Source organism: Aethalodelphis obliquidens, unplaced genomic scaffold (genome assembly GCF_003676395.1).
Source record: "Aethalodelphis obliquidens isolate GAN/ISIS:26980383/991018 unplaced genomic scaffold, ASM367639v1 scaffold78, whole genome shotgun sequence".
Taxonomy (NCBI): domain Eukaryota; kingdom Metazoa; phylum Chordata; class Mammalia; order Artiodactyla; family Delphinidae; genus Aethalodelphis; species Aethalodelphis obliquidens.
Window position 1 is genome coordinate 6,958,731 of NW_020838022.1, and position 16,246 is coordinate 6,974,976.

At 43.0% G+C, this 16,246-nt stretch overlaps 1 protein-coding gene across 1 annotated transcript; it reads left to right on the top strand.

The window, feature by feature from the left end:
- Window positions 1-3,428: 3,428 nt before the first annotated feature.
- PLAC1 (placenta associated 1) lies at window positions 3,429-4,084 on the top strand. The gene has a single exon (XM_027092408.1). The coding sequence runs from the start codon at window positions 3,495-3,497 to the stop codon at window positions 4,044-4,046; it is 552 nt and encodes a 183-aa protein (XP_026948209.1). The 5' UTR covers window positions 3,429-3,494; the 3' UTR covers window positions 4,047-4,084.
- The last annotated feature ends 12,162 nt before the right edge of the window (window positions 4,085-16,246 follow it).

A 16,246-nucleotide genomic window follows, 5' to 3' on the forward strand; every position in this document is an offset into this window, starting at 1 on the left:
GGCTATACAAAGGCATCGAAGTTATGAGCTTTGCAAGGATAATTTGCAATCAGGCCAAAATGGGGCTATGGTAATGCAAACCCTGAGACCTGCTTTCTAACAGCCCAGCTGCCTCTGGGAAGCCCGACAGTAGTCCCAGGGTGAGCGCTCCCTTCTCTGCAGTTATTTCTTCCCCAGTCCTCAACTCCCTCAGCTCCAGGATGCTGGGCTCAGCCCCAACTATGGCTAAAAATACCTCCAGTTTGGCGCAGACTGCACAACCCTCTCTTCTGGCGCCCCCTTCCCATCTCTAGCCCCTCAGCCCTCTTTCTCAGAGCCAACCCTCTCCCTCCCCATCCAAGTCCAAGGTCCTATTCTGCCAACACATCTCAGCTGGATGTTAGAAAAGCCAGCTGATTTGATGAGTTTACACTGTGTTGTGAATGACTTATAACCATCCCTCAACACACACCCACACACACACACCCACACACACCCTCTACCTTTCCCTGGGAATTCAGGCAGCAGGGAAGGGAGGCTGCCCAGTTCTGACAACCTGTGCTCAGCAAAAGGGAGCAACTCCCCAAGAGTGGCATTGAGCTAGGAGTTAGCAAGCTCATTAGAAAGTGCATTCTGCTCTCCCCTGATCTCCCAACTCCTCCCTCCCACCTTAGAGATGCAGTCTTAAACCTGGGTCCCACTGACTTCATTTTTCAGTTTTATCTGAGCTCAAAGGTATGTTGTCACACACACTTACTGCTCCAATCTTGTGGCAATCTCTCCCTGGCTACGAGAAAATCAGAGGAAACCGATTCTGTACTGAGTTTGGAGATTTGTGCTAAATAAACCCCCAAACTCAGTGATGTTACTAAAGCACTTCCTTCAAGACTGATTCAGGGCTGCCCTGGTGGCGCAGTGGTTAAGAATCTGTCTGCCAATGTAGGGGACACGGGTTCGAGCCCTGGTCTGATCCCACATGCCGCGGAGCAACTAAGCCCGTGAGGCACAACTACTGAGCCTGCGCGTCTAGAGCCTGTGCTCCGCAATAAGAGAAGCCACCGCAATGAGAGGCCCGCGCACCGCAATGAAGAGTAGCCCCCGCTCGCCACAACTAGAGAAAGCCCACGCACAGAAACGAAAACCCAACACAGCCAAAACTAACTAAATAAATCAATAAATTTATATATATATATATTTTATATATAAGTTATATATATATATATATATATATATATATATATAAAAGACTGATTCAGTGCAATGTAATTCAAAAAGTGGGTGTGAGAGTGGGAGTGAGGCAGTCTAAAATGATTCGTTGGGTGACAACTGTAATGTTTCTCAGAGAATTTGGGCTTTTTATCATTCTCTTTGGATTAACCGTGAGAAGGAGGAGGAGAGACAATAGGAAAGATGACCGAGGGATGGAGAGGAAGTACATGGCTAACTCCCTGCACAGGAGCACACCCTTAAACTTGGTGTCAGTTCTGGGGTTTGAACAACAAAACTGGAGTGGAAGGATTGTTTCCCTGACCTATTCCAGGAACTACTTAAAGGGGAGGTTTTTGTTCAGGGCAAATAGGTCCAGGCTGTGAGATCATGTGAAGGAAGGAGGAAAGAGGGAGAGAGAGGCAGAGAAAGGCACTCGTAAAGCAAGCTCAGGGCAAGGTGGTCTTCCTGAGACCAAGGCAATAGTGCAGCAGCGATGGAGTGATGATCTCAGCTTCCAGAAGGAACCTCAGCAAATATGCATCATTCCAGAGCAAGCGGTTTCTTTATTTAACTGTTGAGTCATTATCCAAGACCAGCTGGCATCCGAATTAATTCGGGTTTTGTTGCTGTTGTCGTCATCATCGTATTTTGTTTGGTTGGTTTTTTGGAGGGGTAAGAGGGCTGGGTTTTTCGGTTTGTTGCTGCTGCTGCTGTTTTTCTGTTATTTTATTTATTTTTTTTTTTTTTTTTTGCTTCGTGAAAAACAAAAAAGCAGTCCTAAGAGAGCCATTTCAGAACAAAGAGGCAAGGAAGGAGCCGGGGAGACCTCTTAGGCTTCTCTTTACACCTCAACATCCCCAAGAGAATGAGGAGTCAGTAAGGAGAGCGGGAGAGACAGGGGTACCAAGCAGATCAAGTGCTGATGTGAAAACAAAGCACTTCATCCAGGCCACTGCACCTGGCTAGTGGGCTCCTCCGCCATGGTTTCCATTAAAGAGTGCAGGAAATTCATCAGTATCAAAGGAAGAGAAAGAGCTACATTTTTGCAACTGAGGAAGACGGGAGGAAAGAACTGTCTTGGGATGCTTTTTATTTAGCACAGTGCTGGGCACATAGTAGACGCTCAATAAATATTAGTCAAAGAATGAATTCATTTTACACAAGGATTACTTAATTCAGCAGGGAACAAGAGTAAAACCCTGCATAGACATTTCCTTTGAAATTTTAGGCACTTTTCTATTTGATTTATTTCATTTTCACTTTTAAAATGAAAACTGAGTTGAACAATATTTGATGATATTCCTGTTCCTTCTTCCTTTGTGTGTACCCCTTCTGAAACTGTTTTAGACACTTGTTCTTAGCATGACTCTTTTTTCCTCCATACTGCTCTGCCTGTCACTCTGCAATCTTGCTATTTTGCGAGGTCATGATGGCTGTTGGTCATAATGGCTTACGATGCTACTGCTGGCATTTATGAAGCATTCATTTGATCATTTTAAGTGAGCCACTTGGCAAAATTTCAATATCTGGATGTTGGGAATAAACCACAATTTCTTGGTAGGTTTTCATTTAATTAAATCTGTTGATAACCAAAAGAAGAAGGCAATAGAGAAGGGTTCATTAGTATGGTCTATGGGAGGACACTGGGGCCTTCAGGAGGAAAGTGCTGTCAGTTTGAATTAGACTGTTATCTCCTGTCACCTTATTTAATGTTTGGCATGAAAACTGTTTTGTTTTCTTTTTGGCTGGGGTTGCACACAAAGGAATGCTACTCCAGATCGGCGTAGACTCTCATTCTGTATGTGACGGATTTGTGTTTTATACCAAAACAATATGGTAAAGTCACTTAAAGAAGCCATTGTAGTCATCTAGAAACACATGAGTTCCAACAATGACATCAAAATTCAGTTCTCTTTCACAGGGATCTTTTCCTTTGCTTTTTATTCTTTTTTTTTCAGTTTTATTGAGGTATAATTGACAAGTAAACTTGGAAGGGATTTAAAGTATACAGCGTGCTGATTTGACATACGTTTACACTGTGAAAAAATTTCCCCCATCAGGTTAATTAACACATCCCTCACTTCACATGTTTACCTTTTTTCTTTTTAGTGAGAACATTTAAGTTCTACTCTCTTAGCTTCTTTTTTTTAATGCTTTAGGAATGGTCTTTTGTTTTTAAAAAATGATCGTGTTTGAACTTTCAATAGGAAATAAGACGATTTTCCTTTTGTGTTTCTTTGTGCTCTAGAACTCCTCACCAGACAGTTTCCTGTTTCCTGAGAGTCATTACCTGATCCGCTACCGGGATGAAAGTTTTCAACTTGATAGGAGGGCTAGTCTTCCTCACCTCTGTGTTTTCGGCCTGTTCGGGAGAAAATCCGATAACTGTACTGTGCTCCATAGACTGGTTCATGGTCACCGTACACCCCTACATGTTGAACAATGACGTATATGTGCACTTTCATGAGTTACACTTGGGACTGGGTTGCCCTGCCAACCATGTTCAGCCCTATGCCTACCAGTTCACCTACCGTGTCGCAGAATGTGGCATCACGGCCAAGGCAGTCTCTCAGGACGTGGTTCTCTACAGAACCGAGCTGCACTATGCTCCCAAGCATACGTCGTCTAAGTACGTGATCCCAGTGTCCTGCACTGCCCCCCAACGTTCCCCGTGGTTCACGATGCCCTGCTCCAGGGAAGTAGCCAGCGAGGGAGCCATCACAACCCGGGATGGTGAGACATGCTATGAGGTGTTCACCTCGTCACAGTCCAGCCAAAGGCCCAACCATGATTGTCCGCCTTGTGTCTTCAACGAGGAAGGGCAGACGCAGGGCCCACATCACCAAGCAGAGGCTTAGGAGGCCCATCCATGCAGTCTTCTTCCTCTGTTAATACTTCTGAGAAATGGTGTCTCCGTCTGGATGATCAGATTGCGTCCACGTGATCCTTAGGTTTGGGGTCTCCAGTTGACGCTCTTCCTACAATTGGTATATAATATTTACTAATATCAGACAAATACGTGCTCTTGTGGCCTTCTTATGCGTGCTTTTCAAAAAGAGCAGCCCATGGTAATTCCATGAACAAAGGTGTTTTCTATTTTTGTATCTTTTTTTCCCCCTTTGTTGGCCGTGCCACCCGGCATGTGGGATCTTAGTTCCCCGACCAGGGATCGAACCCACGCCCCCTGCAGTGGAAGCTCGGAGTCTTAACCACTGGACCGCCAGGGAAGTCCTGATGGCATAAAAATATCAGTTGGGTGTTTTTATTTCATAAACACACACATAGCTTTTACTATGGGCCAGACACTCTTCTAAGTGCTTTACCAACATTAGTGTCTGGTCCCTTCTCTAGGATGACTTCTCTCTCCTTTAAGGTCCCCCAGCTGAATCCCTCCGTCCGTCTACCCATATCCCTGAGACTCTACACTACTCAACTTAGCACTTAGCCACATAATTTCTTAGTTTGATCCATCACTTTTCTGTATCACTTTTCTGCCTACCACGGAAGGCAGAATTTGCACTAGTGATTTATAATCCACCAGTTGTTCTAGGAATCACTCAACTCACATCCCACCAACTAGATGGTAAGCTCCTGAGGCCAGGGGCTAGGTCTTATACTTAGCCATAGACTGATAGCACTCTGCAAAGAGTTTTGTCCCCCGACTTATGTGATCAGAAAATTTTCACCCAAGTCTAGCTATCCATTGCTGTTCTCAAAGACTCGGAAAGGGAAGGTAAGTCAGTTCATTCAACAAATATTCACTGGGCGCTACTATATTCTAGCCACTGAGGATATGGCAGTGAATAGAAACTGAGGCTCAGAGAAATCAAGGTCACACAGCTAGTAAACAAATACATAAGTACACAAAGAGAAAATCAGACAGCGACAAATGCCATGACGAGCTTAAAACAAAGCGATATGAGAGAAATTGGAGAAGGAGTCAGAGTGGTCAGGGAAAGCTGCTGTGAATTTGCCATTTGAACTGAATCTTGAATGTGAAAAAGGAGCCAGCCCTGGGCTGATCTGAGAGAGGCCATTCCAAATAGTAGAAGCATCTCATTGAATCCTCACTACAGCCCTGGGAGAAATACTCTTACTATAGCCATTTCACAAATAAGGAAACTGAGTCACGGAATGATTAAGAAACTTGCCCAAGGTCACACATTTGTTAAGAAGCAGACAATGTTAGCACAACGTACATGATAATATACACAAAGGATTGTAGTAGACATTAGTAATTTAGTCATTGTCTTAGTCTGTTTGGGCTGCTGTAACAAAGTACCAGAGACTAGGTGGCTTATAGACAACAGAAATTTATTTCTCATGATTCTGGGAGCTAGAAATTCGAGAGCAAGGAGCCAGTATGGTCAGGTTATGGTGAGGGCCCTCTTCCAGGTTGCAGACTACATGTGTCCTCACATGATGGATAGAAAGCAAAAGAGGTCTCTGGGGCCTCTTTTATAAGGGCACTCATCCCATTCATGAGGGCTCCACCCTCATGACCTAATCACCTCCCAAGGGCCACACCTCCTAATACTATCACATTGGGCGGTTAGGATTTCAACATAGAAATTGGGGGGAGGGGCACAAACATCCAGTCTATTGCAGTCATGATAGTTGAAGAAGCACAGCTGTTCATTTAAAAATCTCATGCCCCTTCTTGAGGAAAACTAGGTAATAATCCCTGAAAACAACGTATTCATTCAACAAACATTTATTGCGCTCATCCTACGTTCCAGGCATTATGTTAGATGCTGAGCATGCAATGGTGAACGAGACTAACATGGTCTAATCAGGAAGAGACAAGTAAACAAGCCTAGGGAGCTAGAGGCTATTCTAGCCCAGAGAATGGGCCTGTTCAGAGACCTGAGGACTGGGGCTGCAGCCATCAGAGAAACCACAAGTAGTTTAATCCAATACAATTGGGATGGGGGGCAGTTGACAGTGGTGAGAGATGGGGCTAGAGAAGTAGCAGTAAACAAGACTGTACAAGAGAACGAGCACTGCCCTTCCCCATCTTCTCTTCAGAAGCTTATGGATTATTAAACACTAAAACACGTATAAGTAACTTAGCAAACAATCAATACTAGACATAATAGACCTGGACTACCATGTGCAAGTTGTGCACTTGACAACTGCAAGGCGCAGTATTCATGGAGACACCCCCCTGGGGTTGTGCAACATATCAGCCTTAGAGGAGACTCAAGACCTACATGGTAATGATAGTTGTTATCACGTGCCAGACACATTATATACATGACTTTATTTAATTCTCACAACAGCTCTGCAAGATAGAAATTATTTTCTCTGTTTTATAGACGAGGAAACTGAGGCTCAGAGAAATTGAGGCCAGACAGTTAATACGTAACATCACTGGGATTCAAACCCAGGTTGGACTAGCTCCAAAATGCACTTTCCTCCCCTACACTCAACACTCCCTCCCAGAGAAGAGACGTTTCCAGTTGGGTTGGAAGATCCAGGAAGATTTCCTGGTAGAGGGGGGCAGTGATCTCACTCTTAGAAGATGAGGAGGAGCTGTCTAAGCAGAGAAGAGGAAGATGGGCATCCTCTGTGAGCGTAAGTACTGGCACAGGGCGTGGAAGTGCACTGTTGATGGGAGGACACCTAGGGGGTTAGCGCTCTAAGCTAGGTGAGAAGAGATGAGAAGAGCAGATGGGGGAAGGCGTAGAAGTGTAGGAAGAGATGAAAATGAGAATAATTTCAAGTGAAGAACAAGACTTCATTCATTTTAGCCTATACAATTGTTAAATGTCTATAGAAACCCCATTCCTGGTCAAGAGATAAACTGAGTCGTGCAAGCAAATTTGGAGTGTGAAAGACTCCAGCCCCTAGAGCAGAGAGGACAGGCTTCATGGAGGGCATGAGACTGGAGCTAAGTCCTGATCTGTCTGACAGGATATACGTGAAAAAGAAGAGATTGAATCAAAGAAGTTGTCACCATTTAGAGCCCTAGAAGCTCAGAACACATGGTCAGTTCTGGCTTTAAGTAAGGAAACTGCAATGAGGGTAGAGGATAGGGGTGAAGATGAGTCCAGGTTGGACATGTTGAGCTGGAGTTGATAGTGTCATCCAGGTGAATATGTCCAGGAATTAGCTTAAGAAATTGAACTTCATTGAGCTGGAGCTCAAGTAAGGGGCGTAAGAGGCAATTACTGGGAGATAAAGCCTTGGAAAGATGACATGAGTCAAGGCAATTAGGACCAGAGAATCAAAATTCCCTAACATTCAATCTTCAAGGCACGGTTACGAAAAAAAGAAGAGACATCAAAGGAGACAGAAGGGAAGTGATCAAGAGATGGAAGAAATATGACTCGTGGGATTCTAGTTGGGGGAGAGCTGGGTGGGCTAGATTTTCCAGTGCAACAGACAAGTCAAGATGGAGTAAGCCTAGGCATCATGGAATTGGGGACCTTTGAACTAGACCTTAAATAAGAGAGAGAATTTCATCAGATGAAGATGAAGGGCAAGGGCATTCTAGGCAAAGGAAACAGCAAGAACAAAGATGCAAAGCAATATGTGGTCGAGAATCATATTTTGCCTGGGTAAACATCTCAGTATAGTTAGGCATAATTTTTTTCAGCATTCAAGAGTAATCCGCACTTGACTTGGACGTGTCATTACTCAGTAAAAGTGTACTTCAACCATTTCACTTCCATGTTTGATCTTCTCCACTTGATCATGTGCTTCCTGAGCATGGGAGACCCTCTCCTATTTGCTTGTTTGTTCCTTTGTGTTGCCTTTCTCTTATATAGTACTTGTTGAAGGTATTCAGTAGGTGCTCAAGCCAGTCGACTGATTGGTACTGAGAAAGGGCCTGGGAGTTCATAAGCATAGGAACCACTCAAAAGATGGGAAGATAAAAATGCTTTAAGAGGAAACTGTATTTTGAGTTGGTTAATTTATTTACCTTTTGAAATGCCACTCTGAAAGAGTATTTTCCCCCTTTATTGTGGTAATGTTCATGCCATTTTCTTTTAGACAATTTATTTAATTTTGGCTGTGTTGGGTCTTCGTTTCTGTGCGAGGGCTTTCTCTAGTTGTGGCAAGCGGGGGCCACTCTTCATCGCGGTGCACGGGCCTCTCACTATCGCGGCCTCTCTTGTTGCGGAGCACAGGCTCCAGACGCGCAGGCTCAGTAGTTGTGGCTCACGGGCCTAGTTGCTCCGCGGCATGTGGGATCCTCCCAGACCAGGGCTCGAACCCGTGTCCCCTGCATTAGCAGGCAGATTCTCAACCACTGCGCCACCAGGGAAGCCCCATGCCATTTTTAAAGTGATATGATTTATAAAAATCTACCACATAGTGTCAATTATATTTGTGATAATAAGAAATGCTTTATTGCCCTCAAAAGAAACGGGCATTTTCACCTTTCTTTCAAGCTCTGGGAGAGCCAAAAATGTCTGAAACCATTTGCTATGATAACTGCTTGTCAAATATTTAAAAATTAGAGCCATAATGTGATTTTTCACTGATAAAAGGAGACTCAAAGTAACATTAAAAATTTTTATTCCTATACCCTGAAAACAGCAAACCAGGTTTTAAAAAAAATTGTGTAAAGTATATATAAATGTCAAGGGCAAAAAGTCTTTTATCCCTAGTTTTCACCAATAGGCTATTTTGGAAATACATGTAAGTACCTCCATCCCTCCATTCCTCCACCAATAATGAAAGCCTGGTCAACCATTAAACTAAACACAGTGTGTTCTCTCTCTCACACACACACAGGCACACACACCATGTTTATAAGAAATACATTATCAAGGAACAAGTGTTTATTATAAAGGGAAGGCTAACCTACACAGTAACATCCTTTAATTCTTTTTCTCTCTTTTCTTTAAATCTAATTAGTATTAATCCCTATGATTGATCTCTATGATATCCTGTTTAAATTGTAATTATAGTTGTTTATTCCCAAAAAAGAAAGAGAGGGAGAGAGACAGAGACAGAGAGAGACAGAGGGGGAGGGCTTTCAGTCTTGCAATTTTCTACAACTTTTTCAGAAGAAAACAAATGATTTGGTCAGATTTCAGCTTATAAACTTACATTGGTTATACAATTACAAGACTTTCTGTATTAGCTATCTATTGCTGAACAACAAATTATCCCCCAAACAGGACTTCCCTGGTGGTCCAGTGGTTGAGACTCTGTGCTTCTACTGCAGGGGGTTTGATCCCCGGTCAGGGAATTAAGATCCCGCGTGTCGCACCGTATGGCCCAAAAAAAAAAAAAAAATTACCCGAAAACGACAACCAGTTATTCTCTGACAGTTTCTGCGGAGATCCCTCTGGCTTGGGGTCTCTGAGGAGGTGCCGTCAAGTTGTCGTCTCAAGACCCAACTGGGGTTGGAGACCCCGCTTCTAGGCTCACTCAGGGGCTGTTGGCAGGAGGCCTCAGTTCCTCTCTGTGGGCCTCTCCATAGGCTGCCGAAGTGTCCTCATGGTAAGGAAGTTGGTGATGACGATGAAGATAGGAAGAGGGCAGGGGGAAGGGAAGGAGGGGAGGGACAGAGTCCAAGTTAGAAGCCACAGGCTTTTTGTATCCCAAACTCAGAAGTGACATCTCACCACTTCTGCTATGTTCTATTTGTTAGAGAAGAGAGTCTGGAGGTAGAGCTCCCACACGAGGAGAGGGGATTACACAAGGGTGGGAGCTCCAGGAGGCAGGATCACTGGAGACAATCCTAGAGATGACCTTCCATCTGATCATACTGGCAAACTCCACAAATGGGACATTCTTCAATTTATCTGTGTAAATACAATCAGTGGCAGGACACAGACTGGGTGGAAAACTAAATGATATGTCACTGCCATACCCTTGTCTCTGTCTGTTCTATTTTCCTTCTCTGGGGAAAATAAGTCCTACCAGCTGCAAGTTACAGGACGGACTGATTGACCGGTGAAAAGTATTCCAGAGGAAGCTTCTATTTATTTTTTCTAGGAGGACATTGCTGAAGACATTTAAAGCCAAGGGGAGAAAGTATAAAAGGTAAATCAAATAATAGAAAAGATGATACTGGGTAGAGGGTCTAATGTTACCTGTATTAGTGATCATATAAACTCTTTCAACTGTCCTCTAATGGACTGTAATTCAGATCGGACCAGCCATCTCCGAATGTAACTCAGAGTAAGGGTGGGGGGCGGGCGGAATCTGTGTCATATGTGTGTATATGCATATACGTTTATATATATATAAATAATATCTATGGCATTATTATCCAGCTTCAAAATCGAGGGGCAGGGTCTTTTCTCATTGATTTATATATATTAATATTAACACAGTGCTTCCCATCACTCACTACTTCCGTTTGTTTTGCTTTGTATTTACCTAATCCACAACCATCTGGCTTGGTCATTGGTGAAGTGTCTGTAACTCACCTGAAGGGTAATGCATGAAATCAAAGTAGCTCCCAGAATTATTAGACAGCAGGAGCCGAGGGGGCTAACAGGGTCCGAGCAGGTAGGGGATTGCAGGAGGCTTCATAAACAGGTTTCTGGAAGTGAAATGACAGACATGCCCTTCCCTGCCTGGCTCTGTCAGCGTTCATGTGTAGATGTTCTCTGACAGGTGAGGGGGAATTGCTCTGGGTCAGAGAAATGAATGCTAATACCAGTTTTCAAATGTAAATGAACATTAAAAAAAAATCCCTGCCAGCTGTCTAGAAACTTACCATTCCCCCCTTTGAAGGCACTTATATTCTACAGTTACCAGGAGGAATATTTAAATGACTCAAGTTATTTTCAATGTTATTTTAACTTTGTCACACTCACCCTATTATATAAACACCATGCTAATGTAAATTATTCACCTTTTAAAGTTACTTCAAATTTTTTGACTTTTAGCCAAAAACCTATTTCTTTCTATCAAGAATTCTTTTGAGTTGTAAGTCTACAACTTAAATACACACACATCTTTAAAAGTTTATTTTCCAAGTGATGCACATAGAATATTTATTCTGTTTTCTAAAGTGCATTTACGTGACAACTTACTGAAAGAACGCCAGTGTGAGGAGAGGAGAGACAAGTCCTAAAGCCATAGTGAGACTGGTTTCTTTGGGGTTAGAGAAACCCCGGTCCTCCCCACTACCAAGGGTAGGTCAAGTTGGAACATATTGACCGAAAAGTAAGCCTCAATGTCATTCTACACCAACTCCCTGTAATAATTTATAGTTTGCAATCAAAATAAAATAATCTCTTCAAAAATCTGGCTTTTATGATCCAAACTACAAATTAATTCTCGTGTTCATTTCATATTTCATCTGCTTAATTTCTGCTCCACCAAGGTATATAGAAAAATCACACTCTTCTGACTATAATCAGAGGCACCTAAGCTCTAAATATGTTGGGATATTTGGGTTACAGCAACTACAGCGAATATTTAAGTTGCCCAAGTTGCTTTCAATGTCGTTTTAACTTCTTGAAAATATTTAATGGCAATTTTTTTAAACTGCCCATGAAAAATAGCATTCTCCAGTTTGAAGCTCTGCCACCCCCCCAAAACGGTTACCCTCAGTCCAGAAGATGTGTATTTCCATTCCTCTGTTCCATCAAATCGGCACGTGATGTTAAATTTCTGGATTCTTTCCATGAACTTTTTGCCTGATATTTACTGGTATTTTAAAACATATTTGTTATGAGTAATGTCACAGGAAATTGATTATCCTTAAAGGCCAGTCAAGTCTGAGTCAGGGGGATATTTTGGTGGCGGCCTGTGTAGGTGTGTGAGAGAGGGAGGAAAGGGGGAGAGACTGGTGGGGAGACGGAGAAAGAGAAAAGCTGCTGGGGAAAAAAGGTCTAGCACATTGCCTGATACACAGTAGGCATATATGAAGCAGTATTTTTCCATCCGTTCTCTTCCCTAGTAAGAAAACTCACTCCCGTGTACATGAAGAATAGGATATTCCAATGGTTCAGATCACTGTAGGTTTATCATAGTTTTAGTTTGCAGAGTTACCAGGTAAGCCAAGTGAATCTGTTGCAAACACTGTTTTCATTACATCCTCACGGTCCTATAACTAAAATCAAGACTCCTCTGCCTACTTCCATGCCCCCCATAACTGTTTGTCCTAGAGTGGATGGACCTTATTTGTCCAGCTCAATCTCCAACTAATTCCCCAATAGATAGCCTCTGTCTAGCTGAGTCTACCTCCTTTTAACTCTTCTCTATCTCCAGGTCTCTGAACACACTGCTTCCCCCATTCCATCCAAATTTCACCTTCCCTTCAAGGACCAGCTTGAAACTTAAAAGTATAAAATGATGGTGGTAGTTTTGCAGAAGAGGGTTTCTAGTACTGAGTAGCTAATTTAAAAGTAAATTAGGGCTTCCCTGGTGGCGCAGTGGTTGAGAGTCCGCCTGCCGATGCAGGGGACGCGGGTTCGTGCCCTGGTCCGGGAAGATCCCACATGCTGCGGAGCGGCTGGGCCCATGAGCCATGGCCGCTGAGCCTGCGTGTCCGGAGACTGTGCTCCTCAACGGGAGAGGCCACAACAGTGAGAGGCCCGCGTACCGCAAAAAAAAAAAAAAAAAAAAAAAAAGTAAATTAATTCCATACTATTAAAGGGGATGCGTTTCAAATGTCAATCCCAGACCAACTTGTTAAGCCACCATGTTGGCTTTGGGTTAGACAACCCTGGGCACCAAAGGGCACCTAAGCCAACTGACCAGGATATTGGCCATAAGCTTCACCACCAACACAACTTGACGTTCTCCTAGCTCCCTCCATTTCCTTCTTTCCCTTCTCAGGTATGCATTTATTTGACAAATATGTATTGGACGCCCACTGTTACAAGTAATCGTGCGAAGCACTGAGGAGATATCCATAGACGGGCATGTCCCTACCCTCTAGGAGCTTACTTTCTGCTAGGAAGAGACTCAGAAGGACCAGCTTTATTAATGTGCTGTGGCAGGACAGGCCAGAGGCAGTTAACTCCAACCTGAGGTCATCTCAGAAGGCTTCAGGGAGGAGATGGCATTTGGGCTGGGCCTTGAGGGGTGAGGGAACGAGAAGAACAAACATCTCCTGCGTGGAAACATGAAGAAGAAGGTGTGGCTGGAGGAGCGGATCGGAGCTGGGTTGGAGAGGGTTACACTTTTCATCGTGTGATATGATAAGAACTGTGTTTTTAGAGCAGAACTTAGGGGACCACAGCAAGAGGGGCCAAACTCAGCTGGGAGATGAGCGGGGAGCCTGAGAAGGTTACCTTGGTGACCTAGTGGTGGCAAATTAAGAGTTTGAATTAGAAGGTGGATAGTAGGAATGGGGGGAAGGACTTGGTTTTCTTTTTCTTCTTTCACCTTCTTTCTTTCTCTCTTTTGTCCTTGCCCACCCTCTCTGTCTCCCTCCTGTTTCCTTGCCTGAGGCCTAGGCACTCCCTGGGGACACTGAGCTAAGGAAGCTGCTGAGCCCTGGGTTTAGGGCAAATGCTAAAATGGAAAACTGGGTCCAGATCTCCAGCTCCATTTCCTGCCAATGGATGGGGGTCACCCTGGTCATTAACTACTGCAGAATCCCACCTGATTTCAAACTCAAAAATTATTTTAAGAGACAGGAGGTAAAAGAAACGACATCTTCCACAAGCCCTAGAAACTCTACCTATTAAGTCTTATTTTTTAAAATGCAAACAGTTATGTTATGGAGACAAGAAGGAGAGCAGCAAGTGAGTTATGGGTATTTTGGTGTTAACAGCTTTAAGGTTAACGCTTCAATTATACATATTGACTTTCCCTCCTTTCCTTTTTCAACAAAGCACTTCATGGCTTGGAAAACACATCTTGGTTTTAAACAAAGATAGCACCCCTTAGCAACCTTCAGTTTCCTGTTCCCTCCTCCTGTCTCTACCCAGCAAGATATTATTTGCCCCCAGGAGCATTTTCCCTTTGCGTAGCAAGATCCTAAAAGTGATGTCATTCGGAGCTGGCAGAGTTCTGTGCTTTTTACAGCACTTCCTTGGTGCTGGCCACTTTGGGGCTTTTTTTTTTTAAATTTTTTGATATAAAAGGAGCGACCAACTGTCCAAATGCACTTCAGCCTCCCTGAATACAATTACATTTGATGTGTTGACATTATTCTATACTGGGTTTTTGTTTTTATTTCTTCTTTCTTTTGGATAATTAGGTAATAAGGCTCAAGGAAAGTGCTAGAAGTGTAAGGTTAGAAATTGATGATCATAATGGTTATGGTGAAAGCAAGTGACCAAATCTCATACACAGGAGATGGGCTTTCCGTCTCCATGCCCCTGTCATTACACTGTGCTGTCAGTTCGCACTGGTGCAAAGGAGAGTCATGCTCACTTATAGGATGGGAACCGTGTAGGGCCAGCACGGTGTAGAGACTGAAGTCACCCTATGCCCCTTAACTGTGGCCTTCCTATGTGCAACGATCCAATCATTTCTGTCATCTGAGAGATTCTTTGATTTCATGGGCAAAAATCCAGGAACAATTAAGACAATAATAGTGCACACCCAACAAGAAAAACATGCCGTGTTTAAAGAAGAAATCCCAACAGCATTGAAGGCAGTGATTCTGTGTCTTTGAAAAGAGACTTGGAAATCAAAAGCAACAGTCATCAAGGACTTGCTAAGCTCCTCTTTGGCAGAAAGGAAAAATCTACTAATTCATTCTACTTTTTCCTGGTGAGATCATGGGGGTGGGAGAAGTTAAGATTTGACATTTTTTCCCAAAGTTCTAAGTTTTGCAAAGAACTATTTTTATCATAACTAATTTCATAAATTTAATAAAAATTACCAAAGGGCACTATCTTTTTTGTTTAATCGGACAGTAGGGCAAGTATTAGTCTATTATTACTGCTCACTACTAGCCTTTGCTTGAACCCTGAAAAAAAAAAAGCTTTTACAAATAACACAGTAGAAGCTGCATAACACAATTCCAGTTGTTTTCTTTCTGTTAAATCTGTAACTCTATCCTGATTTTATCTCTCTGAAGACCTCTGGATATTTACAACGTAAGGAAAGTCTTGTTTCCCTAACTCTAGGCCTTTGTGAAAAACATAATCATAAAAGACGTTTCTAGTTAAAATGAAAATGCTGAGTTCTAGAAATTTTGTTTACAATGTAAAAAAGAATTTTCAATTCAACTCCTTTTCCTAGTATCTAGTTCCAAAGATTTATTCGAAATTGCTTTTCAGAAAACACTTTCCAAAAATTATTCCAAATACAGTACCTCGTTATGGGTAACTTCCTTGCGGAATATCTCCAGTCTAGGGCTAATGTATTTTTTCTCAGCTGTGCCTTCAGAGCCTTCAAAGCCTTTGCTACACTCTCCTCCCACGGCTGACTATATTTCTTATCAAGGTAATTTCTGAATGTTTCATGGAGGAAAAACATATGTGCTATTTTCCTGAAAATACACGCTTTGAAACAGAACTTCAGAAATGACAAAAACAGTGAATGGTGTCCACTTCATTTGGGGTTCCCCGGTTGCCCAGGGAGACGTTAACTCCCTGGCACCAGGGCTGGTGGGCTGTGGCCCGGTTCTAATGCCAGGCTGAGTTTCTAAGCTCTTCTTAGGGCAATTGCTGTTTTGTCAGGTTGGGAAGGGCCTACTAAAAGGAGAAGCCATTTGCAGAATCAGGGTTTGCTTCAGAAGTCCTAAGAAAACCTAAGGAAATCCTTGAGACATCATATTTGAAAGATATTTGAAGACTGTTCACTTGAGTAAATACTTAGCCTGCCCGCCCTCACTTTCTGGGGCCTGTAGCCATATTACTCACCCTCAAAGCATTCATCAATATTCAACTGGCTCTCTAATTCGCTGATGTAGCAAAAAGAGTTTAATAAAGGAAGCTGTTGCATTTTTTTTTTCTTTAGAGGACGTGCCACAGACTCGACTTTTATCTTATAGTACTGGAATCTTCTGCCCTTCTGCTAATCCAGGGAGGGAAATGCACGCTTGCGCGCAGCTAGATCAACCCAAGCAAATTTACCCACGAAGCCGAGCTTTAAAAGCCCAGAAAAGTCTTTCACCCCAAGGACACTGGAGCTTTATAAATGATCTATCTGAGGATTTAGAAGCTTGTTCAGT

What these genes read in the sequence shown, in the direction of transcription:
- PLAC1 (XM_027092408.1), top strand. Translation starts at nt 3,495, where the DNA reads ATGAAAGTTTTCAACTTGATAGGAGGGCTAGTCTTCCTCACCTCTGTG.